This window comes from Dermacentor andersoni, chromosome 5 (assembly GCF_023375885.2).
Source record: "Dermacentor andersoni chromosome 5, qqDerAnde1_hic_scaffold, whole genome shotgun sequence".
NCBI lineage: Eukaryota > Metazoa > Arthropoda > Arachnida > Ixodida > Ixodidae > Dermacentor > Dermacentor andersoni.
In genome coordinates, this window is record NC_092818.1 from 54,183,804 (window position 1) to 54,207,936 (window position 24,133).

At 47.3% G+C, this 24,133-nt stretch overlaps 1 protein-coding gene across 1 annotated transcript in view; it reads right to left on the reverse strand.

The window, feature by feature from the left end:
* The window catches only part of LOC129384668 (solute carrier family 28 member 3-like), a 61,909-nt gene that overhangs the window by 34,920 nt on the left and 2,856 nt on the right, over nucleotides 1–24,133 (reverse strand). The window contains exon 3 of the mRNA XM_055070270.2: nucleotides 4,687–4,855. Coding sequence (XP_054926245.1) covers nucleotides 4,687–4,855 — 169 coding nt within the window. The remainder of the gene's footprint in view (nucleotides 1–4,686; nucleotides 4,856–24,133) is intronic.

Genomic DNA, 24,133 nt, shown 5'->3' on the forward strand with positions numbered 1-24,133 from the left:
ATGGCCTGATAAAAAAAGAAAAAGAAACAGCGGTAAACAGCTATCTATAGCCAGAAACTCTGTGTTGAGAAAAAGATCATAATAGGATTAGACCACAGTGTAAGATACACTCTTTAGTTGTGGACATTGTGCCTTGCAGGAAGAGCTAATTATGTCCCTGTTTCGAAATCGTGCCAGAAAATGTATCTCTGACCATACGTGTGTCACGTCAGAGGTGGCAATTCTTGTATAGTAGTAATGTCCGCTGTTGTGGCGTCGTTTCATGCATGCACTTGTGTGCAACAAACAAATTTACTTGACTGTTCTTTTGCCAAATCTTCGTCATCTGCACATGGTTACGTGCGAAGTACAAAAAACTATTTTAGAAGGTAATGAAACGACACACTTCTTCATAACTATTACACACAGCGTGCACTAAAAAACACGGATGAAGAATAGACAAACACGAGTGCTGACTCACAACTAAAAGTTTGTTGCATTTAAACACGTAAATATCTTCTTGGCTCACTATTTTGTTTTCCACAAATAATGAATACCACCCTGCCACTGACCAGGCAGAAATATCCACGTTGGTCTTGTGCGTGATAAGAGAGCGGACTGTGTACCAGTTACCATGGCAACAAGACCATTTCCTTTCATTCTTCTTTTTGCTCTTGCAATGTACCGGTTTCTCACCGGATGATGCCTTGACCGGTATGCGCAAGCGCAACATGAAGGTACATTAGCTGGGAGCACTCGTGACTACATTCCTTGTCATGTGCACACACCTAAAGAGTGTATATATGCCTTACAGCATGGATTAGACTTCATTGCTCAGCCAGCATTGCTGCTCAAGATGCAACAAGCATACCTCACTGCCTGCACTTTTGACATGACTTCAAAACTCTAGCACCATAACAGAACAAAGCAAGGTTCTCCCTCGCTCTCTTAAACACAAACCCATACAAGCACACAACATAGGTGAAAAAGCATGCATATCCCACATGCTATGGCAATCAGTTGAAGCAAAGCTTCCTTTAATTCTGGCACTGCCTGACCATTAAGTAGTGCCGAATTTTTATGTTCACAGTTTTGTGAAGTATGACAGTGTTGAAATGATATTAAACATTATCTTGGGTGCAAAATGTGTTTGTCTATGCAGTAGAAAGAATACACAGTGAGATGTTTTATTGCAGTTTGTCCTGCACAATTTGTATCCAGTGGGAAGTTGTGTACTGTCACCACCTCACACAGCGCACTGCATCGTGGCACAACTGTTTATGTGCTGGACTGCACCTTGCACATTAGTGTCACCTTGATGTCATGGTCTGGTTGTGAGCAAGGGCTGTGTAATGGAAAAGTATGGAACATACTGTGTGAGGTTTAGCATTTAAGTACCCCTTGTGAAAACAATGATCATTACCACCACTAGCTCTGAATGTAGGCAAAGGTGTGTTCAAGTGTCAGCGCACAATGTTTACACCAATGGCCTCGTCCATAAAATTCGGCAGCCAGGACATTTCGGCTTTCCTTAAATACAATTTACTTGCCGTCCATTAAGTTAGCACTGCCCAGTGCGCATCTTAAAATTAATACTCTCACAGCTCTCATTTCCGATGAAATGAGAGCTGTGTCGAATTCTGAAATTCCGTAATGCACCTCCAGATGACACCCACATTCACTTGCTTTGAAGCATTCATACATTTGTAGTTTCGCCTTGCAAACTGCCATGAGCAAAGAGCAAAGAGGCTGTTCACTCATTTCATTACTACATAGTTGAAAGTGAGGACCACACTGATCACGTGGTGTGCCTGTTCGCGCCATAGTATGACACGTGTTAGCAACAGTGGCAGGACAAGCGTAAGACACACACTGTTCACCTGCAGCAGTCTCATACGGCTGGTTAAATCCTGTATGGAGGCAAAAGCTGTAGTGCAATGTTCTTTGGGATTACTACAGCGAAATTTAGAACAAGGCTTTCCTTTACATCCATAAGCTATCAGGTTCCTTTGCTGAGAAAGAACATGGCATACCTTATGAAGCTGTAATTTTTTCTAGTTCTACATGGCATGTGGACAAGCCGCATTGTGCATTGGCACGACGACGTCGACTCGCGATGTATGCAGGCATACTTCTGCTCGTCGACAGCGAATTCGTCAAACCCTAAAGCCTTCAGCCATATGTCCCCGAGTTGCTTGCTTCGAGAAGCTACCGCGTTGCATTTTCCAATGTTGTTGATTAGGTCGTTTCGTTACCCGTTTTCAGAACAGCAAAAAAAAAAAAAAATGCGTCGCTGGCCTAACTGAACATGCATATTTTTTTTTTTCCCCTTTAACTGAAGAGACCCCAAACAGGGCATGCTTCCTGGCGTCGCCTTTGCCCCTCTAGCCTGCTGCTCATATGTATTCTGCACGCTCTCGGCTATCCCCGCGGGAATGTCGAAGGAAGAGCAAAGGTGGCTTCGCTTAAATGAAAAAAAAAAAAGTACGCACAAAGGAAAGTGGGGGTGAGGGAACAGGAAGGATGTGTATTTTACACTTCTGCTGAAAGCGTGCTCTTACCTGGGAAAACAGCTCCAGGTTTTGTAGGTTGAGCCACCTGTGCACCGTGAGGTCCGCTAGGAGGTGTCCAAAGTAGAATTCAATGTGAGATAAAACTTTAGACACCACACTCGATATCACCGAACTGTGGCGGCTGAAGAACACCTCAAGATCACACAGGCGGTTCGGATAGGCGAGACGCCGCAGCGTCATGCACAGCGCCTCGCGGCCTGGAACTCGAACCCGTTGAGCGCTCTCTACCTCTTCTGGAATCAGGAGGCCGGTCAGAAGATCGTCCAGGTCCGATTTCTCGAACCTGAACGACCGGTAGAACAGCGTGCTGTCCATGGCATCCAAATTAAGCAGGCCATGCTTCCGAAGATCCCGCCGTGGTTCCACTGGGAGCAAGTGCACATCTTCTATTTCGTCCCAGTGCAGAGATCCCAGCAGCAGTTCGTCGTGAAGCACGCTATACGGCATCGCTGATGAACGCAGACACAATTGTGCGCACAATTCAAAGGCAAATTACCGAGAGTGCTTGCTGATAGCCTGTGTAGGTCACAAAGAAGCACTCAGCGTTCAGACGTGGCTCAGGCTTGTCTTGGCAAGGCCTCACGTTGGCTACTTTGGCGCGTAGCAAACGCAAGACATGTTTGTTTATTGCTTCGTTCAAATAATAAAGCAAACAAATTACTTACTTCATAAAGAAAAAAACACGACTTAACATGGCTTATTGAGTGTCAGTTTTTGGCAGTAAATCTGAGCTAGGAACGTAGCTACGCGGGCGTTGGGGCGTGCGGGCGTACGGAAAGCATGCTATAACTCGATTGCTCGCTTTCCTCCGGCAACCCGGTAAAACGGTAACCGGGAATCCGGTAATACGCCCACGGGGCGGCTTTCCGGACAAGCTAAACCTCTCTATTGGCTGCAGGCTCTCCGAGGTTTTCCATAACACTTCACTACAGACCAGGCTTTGTAGAACTGGCAAGCTGGAATATATATATCAGGCCTGCATTCCCATTAGCAACTCGTATTGTGGATAATTTCTCATGAACAGACACTGCAGAGGAGAAGAAGACGGGTGTTAATTCGTGTAGGCGGACCTATAGCCTTGGAAACGTTGGCGGCAATTGCTCCACCTGAATACGGTCTGACACACTTCGCAGTCCCGTTAACAGGAGCAGGTATCGAAAACAAGTTGACACCGAGCCCAATACGTTACGCGTTTTCCAAACCGTGACGACCCCAACACGGCTCACCATTCACTTCCTAACCCAGTATCATGGAGGAACTTTAGGAGGAGCCGAAGCACCTTTCTCCTAAATATGCAATGCCTTAGCGGGAACAAAATATCACTTGCATTTGAATGTTGTGCTGTATCGTTAATTGAGACGTTAACGAAGGCGGCCATCCAACGGGAAACCTTCCTTCTTTTTGTTGTTGGGTTGGTTTGTTTCGATGTTTGAGGCACGTTTTTTGGACTTACAAGCTTTTCGAATTCAGATATTGAATTTCTTTCGCAGAGAACCCCAGGTTTGGTTGTTCTTTTCACTGCATTCGCCCTCTATGCTGTGTCGCCTTATAGGTCAAGAAGGTGAGAAAGATGGTTGGACGTAAATTAATGTTTTGAGTACAATAAATGAGGCAGTGAATTAGTAAACTAATTTATCATCAGTATCGCTTGTATTAGCATTAATAACGTCTAAGAGGGATATATACTCTTTCTGCCTTACACGTATATAATGCCAGTTGACGGATACTGCGGACAAGCTAGCGTTCAAACCAGAAGATCAAATGTTTGTTTCCTTAGTTTTTATGGCCTCTGGTTTAAATCGTTACTCAAGGAAGTTACTGCGAGTCAACAGAAACAACGTTATAGCTTGGCGGTAAGAGAGCCTATAGTAGAAGATAGAAGACATCCTGAGACAATTTCAAGAGAATTTTCGGATAGGACAGAGTGCTGGCGATGAAGGCGTGAATAGATTATTTTAATATTAATCGGCCAAGCTTTCCCTATCAGTTGCGAACTACGTGTCCACACTTGTACCATTTGGTCACGGCTACCATGCATAAACTTCGCCTAGTCAAAGATTGGTCAAAAGTAACTTCGCGGTTTAATAGGGCTTCTCAGAAAGCTACTGTTGGAATTCGAGGGGAAGTACTGCACCTCAAAAGTGACGCCCTCGAACATCAGGACCTCGGCTGTCCACTCACACACGCCGTTCAGGAAGTGTATGAACGCCATGAAGGCGATGATGTTGGCCACGATGCCTCCGACCAGGGCCAGGCACGCCATGGCTCCCTTGGCGCCCGCCTCCAGCGCGCTGCTGTCGGTGCTGGTTGGTGCGCAGCAGGCCAAGAAGAGACACCAAGGCGACGATTATTTTGTGCGCTTTGCAGTCACAAGCACGGAAAGTACGATAGACCGCAGTACCGCCGATGGGACTGATCACGTAGTCTAATTAGTGCCCGGCCAAGTGGCTTCCGAAATCTATCGGCGTTCGCGCCGACCAATTTCGGAGGCCATACCCACCAATTTTGGTTTCATGGAGCAATACGCAAGTTGCCTAGGAATCTACCACTCCCACTCCTCCGCGCATGGTGTCGGCTGCGTTCTGTCAGCACGCCGAGAACGTGCAATTTTGGCAATGGGCTTATCGACTTTTTTTTTCAAATACTGGTAACGTATGAAGAACACACTACAATAACACGCGTTTAATGCCAAGCTCATGCCGCGTTTCGCGATAATGGCATAGCTCAACATGGGCACCGTTTCCTTTGACTCGCTGGTCATTTTTACTTCCTCAATATTCCACACTGTGGCGCGCACATTCAGTGCGAACAGCTATAAATATAACAAACGGCAGGAAGCCCATTACAAGTCCACCAGGAAGCGATGAGGCCTGCGGAGCAACAAAACAGTCTGGAAAGCAAGAGGCGATGAGTCGGCTACACACATTACGGAGTTTGAGAAGCCGCGTCCCCAAGGGGCTCAGCGTACACAAAAACTCGAGCCACCGATAGCGCAGGCTTTCACACTCCTTTTGGGTTCTTTTCTACGACGGGGTAAAGACGTCCTCAATAACATTTCTTCTTTCATTTTTCAAGCATCCCATTAGTTGGAGGCATCAAATGAATTTTAGGATAGGCGAGTCGGCGCTCCTGTTCATCATTCACTATTGCCAGATGCGACCCTACCGCTGCCTTGGCGAAATCTACGCCATATTATTTCAGTGAACAAGTGAAAACAGTGCCAATTTGTTAACATATGCTAGGCCCTGATCATGAACTGCGGCACTAAAATTACTATATAGAGGAATGTCTGCCAGCTGCTCTCGTTCAGCCAGTATAGAAATGATGGGTTTAGTACATCGATTTGGCACGGTTCAGTCCGAAAGGTAGAATTAAGAGTGTAAATGATACTGATCGTTACCATGTGGCAAGTCTGACATTGTCATTCGGGTAAAACGAGAAACCAGAACATTTTTCTAAGTTAAAGGCGTTAAATTAACACAAGTCTATACGTACTACCCATCACCTGCGAGCGAAATGAAGTGCTACCGGCGGCGCCAGTTCACACTACCAGCAGATTTTATTCATGCATTCTACTATAATATTGTTGTGAGCCAGTTGTCTTTAGGATGTAAAAGAACATACTGAAGTGTGTAGCTGTAGGAGACAAGATGAGATCGAAGAGATGCCTATCGTCCGCGCTCTTTCGCTGCGACCATCTTTTAGCTTCCTTGCAGATAGTGTAACTAAACCCACTTTACTACAGGTCTCTCTGTAACACTTTCGTAGAGGTGCGATGTACATCACGAAAACATCATGGAACTTCGCAGCGGACATCATGTGGGCCATTCAGTCATGTGGACTGAGAGGCCGGCTGCTTCGGCTTCGGCTACCACAACACCGATTATGTTGACCCAAATCAGAGACCCTGGCACCTTGTCCTGCGCGGACACCATGGACGTCCCAAACTAGCTAATCGAATACGAACAAGCCAGCAAGAGCAACCGGTGGGGCACGACTATCATGCTGGCTAACGCCATCTATTGCCTCAAGGGAAGGGCTCGCGTTTGGTTCCAAACACACGAGGAGCAGCTGACCAGTTTGGGACACCCGCAAGCAAAAACTGCGGGAATTACTTTGAAAGCCAGTCGAGCGCCAGCGAGCCGCCTTCTAAGAAGGAATTTTCGACGGAAGCGTACGTTGTGTGCATTAAAGATGTATTAGTAGTCTGTGAGAGTCTCCGCTAGGGGGCCGTGAAGTACTGACCTGCCTCACATGGGCTCCTGCGTCTTGCGCTCATATCTACAGAAAGGCCACTCACCCCTTTCATTTTGCACCGACAGAATCGGCAAGCAACAAGGAACCAGCGGATACCACCTACTTTAAAAGTGAGTGCGTTTTTGTCAAGATCTCGAGCTTTATCTTCACCGACCATCCCGCGCCTTGCTAAGCCTAACGCCGCGCGAGACCCCACCGGCCCGCCGGGGAGAACCGCCGTCGCACGTGCAACAGGCACACGGTGCGCGTGGAAGGAGGCCGACAGCGCTCGCTGCCGCACGTGCGTGGCACGTGCACTGTGAGCCGAAGAGGAGGCTCGGCGCTCGCAGGCGCTGCGGCTGACAAGCAGACTTTGAGATGAGCCAAGAAACACCCGCGACGGACGCGACGTCAAGCGAACGACAAGAAGAAACCCGCGCAATGCATACAGACTCAGCGGAAGAAGCCGACGTCGCTCAATCTTGGACCTACGATAAAAACAGCGGCAGAACTATAGACCTCAACGACCAATGGCTGACATGGGAAAGGAAAGGCAAGAAGGAAATCACGCGCATCAAAGCCCCCGCAGAGACCCAATCCACACGACAGCCAGCCATGCCGCCGCCGCCGCGCAAATCCAGAATGCCACCGCTACCTTTGGACGACATCAAGATTGTCTACCGCCCGCAAGCTGGCCTTGAACTCGCCAAATGGTCACTCGTCGCAGTCACTCACGCAGTCGGAAGATCCAGCGGAACATTGCAAAAGGAATTCCACGACAACGTGCGAGTACAAATGCAAAAAGAAGAAAACCTCATCATTGCAAGTACAGCAACCAAGAACTATGCTCAAAACTTAGCCAAGGTCACTAACATACAGCTTGGAGGCAACATTTACAACGTAAAAGCCAACTGTCGCCTACCCGAAGATGTCAGCAAAGGTGTTATCTACGGTATCACGCCTGGGACTTGCAGTGCGGAACTAATGGATGGAATTCGAGTGCCAGCACGCTATACAGTCCTCAACGCCCGCATGCTCGGACAGTCCACGGCGGCGGTCATCTATTTTGAGGGCCCACACGTCCCCTACAGCATCATTTATCAGAGCGGCGACTACCGATGCAAGCTCTACCGCAAATCAGTTCAGTATTGCCGAACCTGTGGCAACCTCGGACATCGTCAAGACGTTTGCCCAAAACCAACCCCAAATTTCTGCTACAAATGTGGCAAAACAAACCAACCCCCGAACCATGACTGCCATCCCACGTGCAAGATTTGCGGGAAGGACACGAAACGGCTGGGAAAGACTGCAAGAAAAAGCTCAAGCCCAACCCACCGCCTTACCAAGTAAGACAGCAATGGCAAAACAGGATCCAAGAGCGAGACAGTCGGTGAAGCTCCAACCGCGATGAGTTCCCTGAACTAGGCGCTGCCAATGGATGCACCACCAACTCAAGTGACGCCTCCAGTAGCACCGCAAGAACTAGCAGGCCCATGTCGAGAGCACGATCAAGATCGCGGTCGCGTTCCCAAAAACGCGTGAATTACGCTGAAGTGGCCAGTGGATGCGCCGCCAACTCAAGTAACGCCTGCAGTGGCACCGCAAGAAGTAACAGACCCATGTCAAGATCACGATCAAGATCGCGATCGCGTTCCCGAAAACGCCTGAATTACGCTGAAGTGGCCGGCAGCTCAGGCAGTGCCAGCGTCGGATCGGCAGAAGCGGTAGCCGTAACAGCCCTCGAGAGCAAGCTACAAGATCAACAAAGTCTCATAGACAGACTATTCCAAAGATGCAAAGAATACGAACATGGAAGCAAGCAACCATTCGCAGCGCTAACCACGGAGGCAGTTGATTCCGCGATCGAAGCAAGAGTTCAAAAGCACCCCCAGGCTTTCGAGGACGTCTTCACAAAGAACATCCTTGCCCTGATTGAAAACATCACCAAGCCTATCGTCGAGAATATTGCGACCCTTAACACCCAAGTCACCACCCTCGCAAATCAAGTCGCCACTCTCACAAGCCAGGTTACCGGCCTAACAGCCCAGGTCAACAATTTCATAGCACACGCGAAGAACAATTATGTCACCAAGTCCTACCTCGACAGCCTTCTCAACACGACCGAGCAGGGTAGAAAGAAGGCTCGCACGAACAGTCGCAATGCCTCCCGCTCGATCTCACCCAACCATGAAGCTGCCTGTGAAGCTGAAGTGCCTCATGATGGCGACACCTAAAACCACAACAAAGAGCCCGCAAAATACTCTGCGCATCTGGCAATGGAACTGTCGATCCTTCCGTCCCCGGTATGCAAACCTACAAGAACTCGTCAAACTGGACGACCCTGATGTAATTGCCCTACAGGAAACCAATACCCGCAACGTCCGACTTCAAGGATACACCGCTCATGCACAAACTCAACGCACAGTCATCCTTACCAAGAAAACTCTCACAACGCAGGAACACGAAATAGAAGGCGTTCCCATCGAGCACACCCTAGTGGAGATTATACCAGACAGAAAAACGCAGCAAAGCCTCTTTATCGCCAGCATATACAGCCCTCCTCGTAATCAACTTCCGGAATTCGACCACTTTGTGAACTCAGGAAACGCACGAAAGGCCATCAAGTTGTCATAATGGGAGATTTCAACGCCCCACATAAAGCATGGGCTTATCCAAACACCACCAAGAAGGGAGCGCGAGTGCACGACACTGCTCAACAACACAGGCTGACACTCTGGAACGACCCACTGCAGGCCACGAGAGTCGGGAACAGTGTCTCCAGGGACACCAACCCGGACCTTACGTTCACAGCTAACGTCCACTGGGCCGAGTGGAGTCGACTCTCGGAGACGCTCGGAAGCGACCACCACATTATCCAACTTGACATCGCGCATAACCGGAAACCAACCAAGACTGGAGTTGCTCGACTAACAGACTGGAAGTCCTTCAGAGGCAACCTCAGCGGCAACACAACAATCGACGACATCGACCATTGGCTCAAGGGCCTTCCCATCACCGCAGAAAACCACACCAAGAGCATCCAGCTAAGCACCAACACACCCGCAGTCGACCCGCATCTCCTTCATCTCTGGGAGGCCAAAAGAAGCCTCCTGAAGAGGTGGAAGAGACAAAAGCTCAATCAAAAACTCAAGCAACGAATCGCCCTTCTCACCATACAGGCCCAAGATTACGCGGAGCAACTTAGCAGGCAAAATTGGCACACCTTTTGTGACAGCATACAAGGGACACTCAGCACCAAGAAAACCTGGCATCTCCTACGCGCTCTCTTAGCGACCGATCGCTCCAAAACTCAACAGAGGCAAGATCTGCGCAGACTGATCCACAATCATGCTGGATCGGTGCACGATCTCCTTCGTGAGCTTCAGCAAAAACTTAGCAGCGACAAGCCCACTTCATCAGCGAGCGGAAAGACGTACGACGGTGCACCAAACCCAGATCTCGATCGACCATTCACCCAGGCAGAGCTCCACGCAGCATTAGCCAAACTCACTAGAAACACCAGTCCCGGCAAGGACAGAATAACTAATAAGCTCCTACGCAACCTCCCGCAATCTGCCACTACAGCACTGCTACAGTATTACAATGACTGCTGGGAAAAGGGGGACCTACCAGCAGCCTGGAAGCATTCGGAGGTCACCATGATCCCCAAACCCAACAAACCCCTTCTCATCGAAAACCTACGTCCAATTTCCCTCACATCTTGCGTGGGCAAACTCCTCGAGCACATGGTGCACGACCGGTTAACAACATACCTCGAGGACAACGGACACTTGCCGCACACCATGTTCGGATTCCGACAGCATCTGTCCACGCAGGACGTACTCCTGCTCCTCAAAGAAGACTTACTTGATTACCTCGATCACAGACGCAAATCATCAATCCTGGCAATCGACGTAAAGGGCGCATTCGACAACGTGAGCCACGAAGCCATTCTCCGCAACCTCGAAGATACAGGCTGCGGAACCCGGATCTATAACTACATCAGCAGCTTTTTGACACACCGAACAGCAACAGTAGGCGTCTGCAACCTCCGCAGTGATGAATTTCGGCTACCCAACAAAGGAACCCCACAAGGATCAGTTATTTCACCCCTCCTTTTCGATATCGCAATGATGAAGCTACCGAAACAACTGAACGCCATCCCAAACCTATGCCATGCTCTTTACGCCGACGACGTCACGCTCTGGACCAAAGCACCTACTACTGGACGACAAGAACGCAATCTACAAGAAGCCGTCGATACTATCGAAAGATACCTCCGGCACTGCGGTCTGCAATGCGCACCCGAAAAGTCGGAGCTTCTCGTCCTGAGAGCACGGACACGAGGAAGACCACATAACTATATCGAACCCGATCCTAGCGTCTCGCTCAACGGAACCAAGATCCCCGTAGTAGACTCTCTTCGCGTACTCGGACTTCACATCCACAAGGACGGATCAGGGGCGGCCACTCTCCCGCGTCTCCAACGCACACTGTCACAAGTTACGCACCTTGTCAAGAGGATCACAAACCAAAGAAGCGAACTTAAGGAGCACGACACACTAAGCATAATTCAAGCTCTCCTAACTAGCCGTATCACCTACGGAACTCCCTACTTGACGCTCAAGCCGGCAGAAATCAAGAAACTCAATGTTGTCATTCGAAAGGCAATCAAAGTAGCCTTGACCCTCCCACCCATGGCATCAACGGAGAAACTCCTCAAGCTCGGCGTCCACAATACGTGGGAAGAGCTTGTCGAGGCTCATAAGATCAGCCAACTAGAGCGGCTCAAACTCACACCCACCGGACGTGCAGTTTTGCGCTACCTCAACTACAGTGAAAGTTTCATTGCAGACACAGACCAGAAAGCAAGAATCCCACCTGCAGTCCGCGACTGCATCAGCGTTGCAAGTATACCGCGCAATATGCATCCAACTTATCATAAGAAGCGTCGGCAAAGCAGAATCCGCGCACTCAGCAAGAAATACGGGAGAGACCCTGATACAAGGTGCACCGATGCTGCCCGGTATATTAAACGAAACGCCTTTGCCCTAAGCGTCACGGATCACCAAGGCAAAGAACTTGCAGCTGTTACCATCCGAGCAAGAGCCTCCGAGACTGCAGAGGAAGCGGCAATAGCTCTGGCAATGATAACATGCCCTGAAGTAGCAGTAACACTAACAGACTCCCAAGCAGTAGCGCGCAACTATCAAAAAGGACGCGTATCAGAAACCGCGCTCAAGATACTAAGAAATCACATCGCACGCGCCCCGCTCCCCGACACCCACATCAACTGGGTCCCAGGCCATCAGGGCATGACAGGAAATGAGGCGGCACACGCCGCTGCCCGCGAGCATACCAGCCGGGCTTTCCTGCCATCCCACACTAGGCCGGCCACCAACGTTGATGACATCCCCCTGAAGTACTCGGAGCTTCTGCAACACCACCGACTCAACAGAAGAATGTACGCTTCACCACACAAGACTCTGAGCAAAGAGGAAGAAATCATCCTGCGCCGCCTACAGACCAACACCTACGTGCACGGAATAATCGTGCACAGACTGTATCCTACGCAGTACTCGTACACGTGCCCCCATTGCGACGTTCCAGACACCCTGCAACATATGGTCCAGGATTGCCCACTGCGTGACAAAGCCGCAGACCCTACCTCACAAGCTCCACAAGACGACTCCAAAGAAAGCCGCCCCATAGAAGCAATAAATGAGCGCCCCAACTCACCGCAGATCCATACGATAACTGAAACGTGGGAGGCCAAGCTTTCCTCCGATGACCTGGACGACCAACGCAGTCTCGTCGCCCGGGCCAAGGAGGCAGCACAAGCCATAGGGTTCTTGGAATAAGGAATCCTCCCACCTAGGGTGAACCGGGTTCTGACTCGGTTTACCGTTTCGGAAAATAATAGCTTAGTTCTCTCTCTTAGTAGTCTGTCGGCGGGTCGACGACAAGATGTCCGAAGTTGATGAAGTACACACATTCTTAACGGTATCGCCGATGAAGACTTTGATTTGCTCAACCATCAACATCACAGACGACTACAGACGCTTTGAAGAAGCGAAGAGCCGTACGTCGTCACACAATTCGTTAGGCTCCCTAACACCACCGCTATACCTCTACGTACCAGGCTGCGTCTCCATGTGTTCCTCAGGCCCGTTCTTACGACGAGTCCCACCCGGCAGTACCTTTCATTCAAGACGTCGTACGCGAAGAATTGGTGAACACAGGCATTCATCCCATCTGTGCTGTAAGTTGCCCTGCGGTCGGCATCAGTTAGACACCTCCTCGGGTACAATCGACCCATCGCGGATACCACGACCCAGGCGGATTAAGTCCTATTTCCCGCCATTGTCGCTGTCGCCTGCCTTCGCCTCCTCGTCCCGGGTACACATAGCGCTCGGAAGACTCTCGGTCCTCGCGGTTTCACGCCCGCAATGACCCGGCGCACTTCGATGTTCCTGCTACGACTCCAAGCTACGACCGTTCACCGTCCCCACAGAATCGACGTTTTCGCTCAGCGATGGCCTATCGCTTGTAGCGCCCACCGATGCCACAACGCGGGGCCGTTATGGTCGGCGCTCTCAGCCGGCTGCAAAAGAAGGAGAAAATAAAGAATGCGCAGCGCGTGCTTGAGGCGCGAGCCCGGCACGCGCAGTGCTGTTGCACTGTTCCTCTTGTTCTGGCGCTCCACTGCGACACCTCGGTTCCCGATGTCGGTGACCCGAGGGAACGCGCCTTTCACCGAGACACGCTGCCATGGCTAACCGTCAAGAGCCCCGCACAGTGACCATAAACAGTGATGCCATATCTAAGCACACTATAGGATAGAGCATGTAATGACACATCTGTGGACAGAAAAAGGCATAAAATATCTAATGTTATATAGCACACAAGAGACGGCACGAAGCCTTTGGCATACAAAAGAAAGGCGCGAGTTCCAGGAAAGATCACAATCTATGACCAGGCCAAGATATTCAACCGATTGCGCATGATTCCCTGGTTCACAGTTGCACTGAAAACGAGCGGAAGTGTGCAAATAAATACGGTGACTCAACTCAACTTGTTTTAAAGGGTTATGAAAGCGTATAAGCTGCGCTTTAGACGTATTAACAATAATAAGGCTAAAATTAAACCAGTCCATGGCTTTAATAGCTGCCTTCGGTATTGCTATAAGTGCATGTATGTATCTTGTTGCGCGTGAAAAACTAACAGTGTCGTCAGCATATTGGAATAATGAAACAGGCGCAGTGTTAGGAAGATCATGAACATAAAGGTTAAATACCAAAGGACTCCATATAGAACCATGCGGGACACCAGATTTAATTACAGTGAAATCACTATGAAATCCTGAAATCGACACATACTGATGCCTATCCTGTAAAAAGTTACCAAGCAATTGCAAAAATAAACCGCGAAACCCCAGTGCTGCAAGTTTATCAAGCAGAAGAATGTGGCAGATGCTATCAAAGGCCTTGCTTACGTCAAGAAAAAGTGAGAACATGACTTGGTTATTATCAAAAGCTAAATTTAGCAAATCGGATAATTCTTCAAGATGATCTGTTGTTCCTTTTCCTGGTATGAAGCGTTGCTGACAAGGTGTTAGCACGCTGTAAATATTTAGAGAAATGTGTCATAGCAGTAGATGCTTTGCGAAAGTTTGACCAATGCATGGCAGTATTGTGATTGGTCTATAGTTAGTCATAACGTTTCTGGAGCCTCCCTTATATAAAAGTGTATGTGACATCAGCTGCTTTCAGTCATAGTCTCCCTTTTTCCTCTTATACGGCCCCAACCCTATATTACCCATAGACACCCTGGTGCGTTATCAGTGCCCACTCACTGATACGCCAGAGGGACTTGTCCGTGCCGACCATGCACGCCGAGTTACTTGCAATTGGTTTTTAGAGTCCTAGATCCATTAGCAGTCTCGCTGAAACAGCCACCACAGGACCACACAATTTGTCTCTGGATTGCTCGTCTCCCCGGCACGACATGTCGGGCTTTCCGAAAAACTGCTCTCCCAATGGACCGGCCCATATCGTGTGTGCCGCTAAGTGACTGACATCTCTTATGAAATTACTCCATTGCTGCCTTCATCATCACCTGCTAATCCTCGCCCGGAAGTTGTACACGTTGTCCACCTCAAGCTGTATCGTTTCCTAAACCCCTTTAATAATTTGTGTGCAACTTTTTTCCCTGTAGCCTCTGTTAACCTGCACCGGGTCGGTCGCCGCCGGATGGTGTTATGAGCCAGTTATCATTAGGGTGTAGAATAAGATGCTCAAGTGGATAGCTATAGGGGACAAGAGGAGGACGAAGTGGTGTCCATCGTCCATCTTCATTGTGGCGTCTCCGCTTTTATATAGCCTCCTTGTAAATAGTGTTAATAAACCGCCTTTACTGGAGATCTCACGGTGAGAATATAACACTGCCACTGAGGTCGGGTGGTGTGCGCGCCAATCTGCGAGGTAATGATCTTTAACTCTGGAGTCATGACAGGCTTTTCAGATGTATTTTAGGTTTCGGCGTGCGCATTTACCTGCTTATATTAGGGCACTCCAGTCACGAATAGCTTTTGAGCGAAGTGGAGACGCGGAGAAGTTGGCCGGCGACAGCTAACCGACTTTGCGTTGGAAATTCGTTCTGCGCAGTTATTCCTTTGAACTGGCTTTATTGGCATGTACACATTTCCCGGTGGACTTAAAGTGCTATTAGATAATATGTTTGAAAACTTAGGTTTATGTGTTCAGGCACGTCATGTAAGTGTAGAATGATAGTGTTGGCTCTTTTATTCATGTTGGCGCACTGCGTTATCATGTGCTCTGCAGCGTCAGGCATAGTATATGTCTGTATTGCTATGTGCCGTACATGCGCTTTCTTCAAAGGACCTGCAGTGCCGTGAGTATGAGTGCTCATGAGAAAGCAATAATAGCGTAGAGTGACGTACCTTCTAAACTCGAGCACGCTTCAAACAGCGGTTATGGCGCAGCATGGACCTATTAATGCAACTGGCATTCATTGCCTGCTTCAGACGCTTTGAGTATGTCTATCTAGCTAGCCCCTACGCCGTCAAGATGCCGCATGGTCGCTTCTTTAACTGGATATACAGGGTGTCCCACGCAACTTGTGACTAAATTTTAAAACTGTATATAGATGCGCGAGTACCACGTAGTTGAACAGAACCAAGCTAATGCTGTTTGCCAATGCTTGGAACAAGTAATACTATATCTTGTAATACGTGTAATTACATATTTAACTATTTTTATTTAGGAACATCTCAAATATTACAATATGAGCAAAATTGCCAATCAGAAAATTGTAGGCCATCGTCAAACATTCCCGATCCATCTTTCTGTTGCTCAATACGTGCTACAAAAATGTTTGTGCAAGTTAAAGAAAGCCCGCGATTAATTGCTGCGCAATTAATTGCGCAGGATTTTTTTGTGTTTTGGGGCTTTCTTGTGTCAACGAGTAGTATAGATCGAGCCAATAATGCGGCAACTACCTTTCGATGGTCAACGCTGTCTTTGTGGTCTCTTGCATTTTCTTCCGCCGTTTTCCAATCACAAAAGCGATTGCTTCTACTACCAAACCCTTTTATTATTTTTTTGTAATAGAACTCTCCCTGGATGGTGTGTAAGAGCTTCTAGTGCATAACTTAAAATTCCGACTGGACCCTATTGAGGGACTCTTTAAGATTACGGACGGGACTGTCAAACAAACCTTTTTTTTTTTATGAGGCCTCATGGACGTCGAAGGCCCGGGTCTGCAACCCCCTTAGCCCATTCGTTAATCTGGTCCAGAAGATCGACGCGGCATGAATGGCATTAGTGCCATGACATGTACGACATGAATGATTGACATACATGATGACATGAAAATAATCACACGCATTCATGACATGCATGTTTGACAAGGATGTCATGACAAGAAGACAGGTATTCTTGACATAGGTGACATAAGATGCGTGACAGGACGCGAATGACATGACGTGTCATGCCATGAGATAACACGCGTTTCGCCATTGGCAATATGGCGTGTCGATACATTGATTCAATGCTAAATCGCACTAATGTCGACACTCGTCGTGAAAAGGATTCTGCCACATTTTTTTGAAATATGTGTTCCTGGTTCACATTGCTAAGGAGATCACACTAGAAACAGTTCGAACACTGCTAAGTGGGGCTTTTTAAGAGGGGTGGAATTGCTGTCAAGCAGTGTATTGTATTCTCCCTGTCTCCACAGGAGGAATTCTGACACAATTTATAAAAACGTCATATCTTTCTGTGGAGATTACCGATAAACTGTAGGCCATCCTGGTGACCTAAAATTCATTGACTAATCTCTATGACTTTTTTTTAATCTAAACTATTTAGCACTTTGTGGGCCACAAATAGAAATACTTGATGACATTTCGCCATCGACAGTGCGTACGTACACATGAGAAGGCGAAGCAGCCTATGAGAAGTCTGTTGAGACTGTATCAAACTTTGAAAATGTGTTTGTTCGGAGGCTGTGTTGCAAAAAAGGGCCTTAATTAAAAGGGAACCAACGCCAGTACCAAAAAAATAAATGAATCATGCTTAGTTTTGTATGGCTAGATTCGTATTTATCTCAGACTGGAATAATCTCACGTCCACTTCTCCGGCTCCGCCTAAGCTCCACCTGTAACATATGAAGTTAAATTGCGTATATGTTCTCTACAGACATGTTATATATAACCTCGCCTTCTTGTACACGTTGATAGCGTTTCTGAAAAATTTCGTTCATTTCAATCGGCGCACTTCCTAGCGCGTTGCTTTTAGTAACTCTGTGGACAATGTGCGAAAGAAAGAGTAATGCCCCAACCACTGGCACGCGCCGAAAGCTTCGGCGCGCGCTGGCAAGCGAATGCGTCGCTTCGCTTCGGCTGGAGGGAAAGGGCGCGCAACCACTGGAGACAAGCTCCGACGCGCGCCGAAGCACGCTCCTCGGCTGCGGCGCACTGTTGCTGGACTATTTCGTCTTCATCCGTCAAAGTCCGGCCTAATACAGCCTGCTGTAAACTAAGCTTGAAACAATAAGTTAGTGATCTGTATGTGCTTTTAGATATAAAAAACACGTTTGAATAATGAATATACACCTGCCGCAACAGTTTTTTATTTCTGAAGTAACATTAGTGTACAAAATATCGACATCAGCGCTCGCGCGTCGTCTGTCTGCAAGATCGCTTTCCAAACACCTGCACGACGATGCCATATATCAAAAACTGTTGCACCATTTCATTTTTTGGTAGCTTATTGCACAGCCAATTATGTAAGAATTAGGCGTGCAATGTATAACTGAAAAAAATCTGTGTTGGAAATATTGCCACGTAGTAGTGACGGTAAATAAATAGTGCCGGCTCAATCGCAACGATAGCGGCGAGCATTGTCGGCAATCGTAGAAAATCTCATCTGCGGGTCAAGCGCGCCGGTTTGCATACGGCAGTCGTCGAAAGTTACAGCCTATTCGCTGGTGCCCGCGCGCCTTCCAGAAACTACAACACAATTCGTGTCGCGTATGCAATCAGATTAGCAAGGTTCGTCGACAACAGACAGAACCATCGATAACATTCGCGAAACTTCCGATACGTTCAGGCGCATCGTGCAGCGAGCGATAACGTTTAACATTTTTTAGCCGGTGAAATACGGTAACCGGACACAGATAAAGCATCCGCGTCAATATAATTATGCTTGTTGGTACATGAAAGAAACGTGAAAAAGTGGGTTCTGAGAAAATCAGCACAAACGAATTGAAACACCTGCAGCACTCACAGAAAAAAAAACTAGAATAGCTAAAATGTATGTAATTCGTATCTTGTCTCCCCCCAATTCTTGATTCTGTCAAATCTAGCCCATGGAGCACCTCCCTTATTCTAGGTTGTTTTGATGCATCAACACCGCATCCGGAGGCCTTCACATTGAGTGTATTGCTACAAAACATTTTCACAGTGTAAGGGCCATTTTCTATTGTAACTGGTTTCCACATATCAAGTTTGCCTTTCTTTACATTAATGAAATGACATACTGTCAGATAATACAAGCTTGAGAATTAGAGGGTTTTAATAGGAGTATTTCGTTGCCCTTTGCCAAGTCGTACTATTGAAGCACTTATTCGAATGTATGGGAGCAGCTCATTTGCATAGTATAAGAAATATATAAACAGGTTATTTTCACAATTTACACACTTCGTCACCACAAAAAGAAAAATTGCAGTTTATTGTTTTCAGCCTGCTATGATGTTTTGACTGAGAAAGATATATTCAATTTTTTCTGCGAGGCACGGAATAATTGCTGTGGCATATTATTTCATTGCACAACACTGCATACAGTAGCCAGCCATTATTAAAACTCAGAAGAAATCAATAGCACAATGCATATGATCAGGCACATAGCAGATTATTGCACTTTCTTAATTCATGCCAGAACGACGACCACAGGCGTCCTTCTCCAACAAGGTCAGCATCCATCGTGGACTTTCTCTTCTTTTAATGTTTCCGTCCCCCTTTCCCTTTCCCCAGTGTAGGGCAGCCAACTGGGCTCAGTCCTGGTTAACCTCCCTACCTTTCATCTATCATTTTCTCACTCTCTTCTTAATTCATGCCCTTTTTTTAATTGCACGAAAGCTACTGCACTAAAATAGTATACTAGTACATACTTAAAAAGCACAATTTTATACTACGATAATAATCAATCATTCAAATTTTTATTGTAGTGCCCAGGAACAGCTAGAGAGCCTTTGTACTGGTGCACTTAACGAGCACTATGTGAGACAAAATGTAGAGAAAACATGAATGTAGTAGACAAAAAAATGGGAGATAGAGAAACAAATGGGGAACAACGGAAATGCGGAAAAGTAAAAGGAAGTTAATCCTACGTGATTATCTACAGATACACAATACACAGGAAATGAACTCTGAAGTATGTTTTGGAGTTGAGTCTTATTAGCACAATCTTGTAACAAGCCCAGGCAACGAATGTGGAATGCTACCTGGTATACTGTTGTGGCACAAAGAAATGCATATGATCAAGAAGCTTTAAGGAATGTATAATATCATGGACCACCTTATACAGGAACAAAAGGTGCGATTAATTAAGACTTGAATCTAGAGGTGCGAGTTGAAGTATATTTGAGAAGGCTCAACTGTGGTCGCCAGAATGGCAAAAGTGGTGCTTGAAGATAGACATCAATTTATTCTGGATGCGTTCAATGAGCTCAGAATTAGATTTGCTCATTGCACCCCCCTCCTACAGAGGCATACTCTAGTAGTTGGAGGCACACAGCAGAATTTCAGAAACACAACAGGTGAGTGGAAATCATGCAATATACGGCATGCAATTCCAAGAGCGTCAAGGGCATCTTGTGTAATTATCTATGTGAAGAGAAGCTTAGCATAGCATTTTGTCGAAGTACACACCAAGATCTTTCATTTCATCGACCCTAAGGAGTGGAGCATCATGTAGGGTGTATCAAAATTTCACATGGTGCGTTTTGTGCATATAACTTAATGCCATAGTGTTGGAAGCATTTAAGAGTACTTATTGCTTCTGCATCAGTTTGAGAGTGAAAAAATTTCTTTTTGGAAGTCGATGCAGTGGTGAACACTGTTGACAGTCTGAAATAGTCTGAAATGTCGGCACACAAAGTCATGCTGTTCATTTATTAAAATGCTCTTAGCACTAACAGAAAGCGAGGAATCCCATATCGATTCGAACACCTGACGCACTGAAGAGGATAGATATAGGTCGGCAGTTAGTAACTGCACATCTAGCACCTGATTTGTGCATGGGCAATGTCCATGCTACCTTCCGAGTGCTAGAAAAGGTACTAGACTTTAGGGAACTATTGAAGATGCTTGTGAGAACGAGGAACAAGTATGCTTCCATACGTCTTAAGCCTTTCAGACACCACTTTATCCCGTTGATTGAAAGTTGCTTTCACCACATCTCTTGCAACCTCAGAATCGTAGAAAGTGTACAGCTGCAGCAAATATTAAGAATTTTCAATTGTTTAGCGAGTTTTGTCAAGTTTACAAAATTTCGACTCCATGCGAAAACTCACTACAGGAACACAAAATATGAAAACATGTACTATTCGTGTTTTGAAAAGCTTGAAAAGGACTTATCCAGCCACTTGACAATTATGCCTGGTGCACGACATTGTAAAAAACAATGAAAGAAGTGAACCCGCTACATACAACATACTGACACAGAGTAACAACACCCAGCCGTCTACCTTCCCACTCATTTTGTTAAAACATTCTGCACATTATTCAAAATTTCAGCACAGTTCCAATAATAAGTGTTTCAAGATGTATGAAACACATTTTAAATACCATTACTTTCATCAGTGCTTTTGCTATTGATGCACGCTCCTGCTGTGCCCAATTGTGTAGACAGCGTCTCAAAGGGTTAAGCTCTGTGGAGGAAATACCATCAACACCACAAGAAAGGGAAAGTTTAAGGCACTTCATATACTTGGAAAGAGCTTGTCATTGACTGTTAGCATACACTGCGCCAGACTGAGAAGGAAGGTTACTTGAAGCATATTTCACACCATATAGCAAACAGAAATGTTCTGCAAAGGCATCAGCAGTGTTCGAGACAACACCACTATGTTCATGAAGAAGACGTACATCTTTGGCACTCCTTTCAGAAGAGAGAGCCCACAAAGCTCCAGAAATATTTTGAATTATGTGTCACGCTGGCTTCAACACAATCAAAGTGGTCAAAGTGATGATTCTAATAATAATAATAATAATAACAATCTTAGTGCTAACTTGGCACACTAGACTAAAGAGAAGGCTGATGCCTGTATGTTAGAGCATCTGATAACCAGACATCCAAAGCAGGAATTTGCAGGATGCAGAAGACACTTCCTTCCCCTCCACGTGCACACACACTTGCTCAATAACACAGCACGGCACACACGCACGCATTCAACAGGTGCACAACACACAGGAGTGCCAATGAAGTCTGGTTCCAAGGAAGGAGAATCCAAATCGCCAGGGGGGTGGAGAGAAAGCTCTGCATGCCAGATATAATCATGGAGTTGTGGTGTCGGGCCATAGAGGCGTGATGAGGGCTCAGGCTGTGCTGACCACTTGTTCAGACGAACTGAAGAAAGATTAGTGCTGTCCAGAGAGACGTCAAACACCCTGCAGTATAGACTAGTGCAATGTTGCGTTGGTATTGCAGGGTGTGCTACTTGAGGGGTTTGAGGCAATCGTCGAAGGCTGGCATGAGCTTGTGACAACCGAAAAGACGGGAGTAAAGGGTGCGTATTGTCCGGCGCTGAACAAGCTTAAGCTTGTTAGCGTCGCGAGTTTGGTACAGGAACTATACTGATGAGCAGTACTCAAGTCATGATAGAAGTGTAGAGTGCTCGGAAAACCTTAGGTCATCAGGGAAGGGAGACACGGGACACAAACCCAAGAAAGGGCCGGTGCTTACATACAGTGCTGGTGACATATGCGGAAAAGTTGAGAGAACAGCTAAATGCTACACCCAGAATGGGAAGGGCCCGAACAGTCTTTATAGAAGTGCCTCCAAGGAAGAAGGTTGGACGTGCAGCAGTTTCGTTGTAGCTGATACGCATGGCAGCACTTTTTACGGTGCTACTACAAAGTTTGATATTGTAGGCCCAGTCGTTCGCCTTTACGGAATGTATTTATTGTAAGCACATATGCTGTGCATCGGCATATTGTTGTTGTGGAAGCATTAACTTGTTAATCAAACACATTCTCCGCAGATGCATTAGTAACTTGGTTTTGAGTAGATCTTTGTCCTGACTACAATTTATAGTATCGCAGCAAGAAACATTTTAGTAGAGGCTGAAGGGATTCCAGCAGTTTAAGCGTACTGACTGCACAAAACACTGATGACACCTTTTCACCTTCCCCACAATGCACTCACACCATCTACACTTTCCATAAGCAAAAAGTGAGATAAAAAATCAATTACAGTTTCATTGACTCAGTACTTGCTGCTTCTGAAGCGGGCATCGAATCGTGGTATACGCTGCTACATGCATAGGTCTTGCATGATGCAGGTCCTGCTATGCACTGCACACAGGGCACACGTTGCAAACAGATAATTTCTTTTTGCAGTGCTCAACTATAACGACACACTGACTCAAAGATGACTGCGTTGTCACGTATGCTTCAGTGCGTCAGTGTTCTTGATTGCATCACGAGCGATTTATGCCCAACTAGCCCAAAAGACGGACGCACTAGAAAGAAGTGAGTGAATGAGTACAGTGAACTTGTACTGAACTGGATTCACATGCCGAATAGAAGAGCGCAGTGTCAGCTGAAACAGGCGGCACGGCTGATTATGTAAGTACTTCCAATAGTTCGGCTACTAGTGTATTTCGCTTTCGGAAGTTATCTTTACCACTGGAAACAGCGCAGAGCTTGCCCGTTAAACTTGAGTCAACCGACACCACACGAAACACGCCGCGGTTGACCAACCCAACTTCCACACGGTTCATTCACCACATCACAGGTCACACGAAGTCAAGAGTGCCATATTTTAAATCACTGCAGCACCAAACGGACCTGAAAACTCATTTCCTTCGACAGAGTTTCTCAGGTGAGTTCGTTCACTCGCCAGTTACGAACTCGATGGACGCGCTAGGCCTACGCGTAACGTAAACATCGGCGATAGGCGAGTGTTGATTATCCAGACTTCGGAGCTCGTAAACGTGTTTCCATTCGTTTTGAGCACGACAATATGCACATACAACAAGCACAGACGTTGCGGCAATCGTGATTCGGTTGGCTGTTTTAGCAGACGATCGTACCGAGCCCGGCGGAACCCAGTGGGCAGGTTGGATTAGTCGGCGTCGTTCGAAGTCGCTTCGGATCCACGTCGCACTGCCACAACCCACGGTCGTCGGTCGGTTGATCGTGTCGTTGTCGGCCTACTATTACAACACTGTCTTTCAGGAACACTGTCGCGCGCGTCGTGCGTCCAAAACACTCGGACGATCGTTGGTGCCGGCGTCTCCGCACGGTCGGCCATTACAGGCCTAGCAGCCAGAGGCTCCGCAGCCTCCGATTGGTTGACGCCTGCGAGGCGTCGCAGCCTCCCATTGGCGCACGCCGGCGCAGCTTCGCCGCGCGCCGGCAAACTTCTAGCATCGGCAGTAGACATAATCGCTGCGCGACGTTCCGCTTCAGCGAGTTCCCGACCGACGCTTTGACGCATTTGACCCTTCGGCGCGCGCCGAAGCTTTCCAGCGCGTGCCAGTGGTTGGGGCATAAGGCCGCAAGTCTGAAGGCTGTTCATAGACTATCTATATACTTG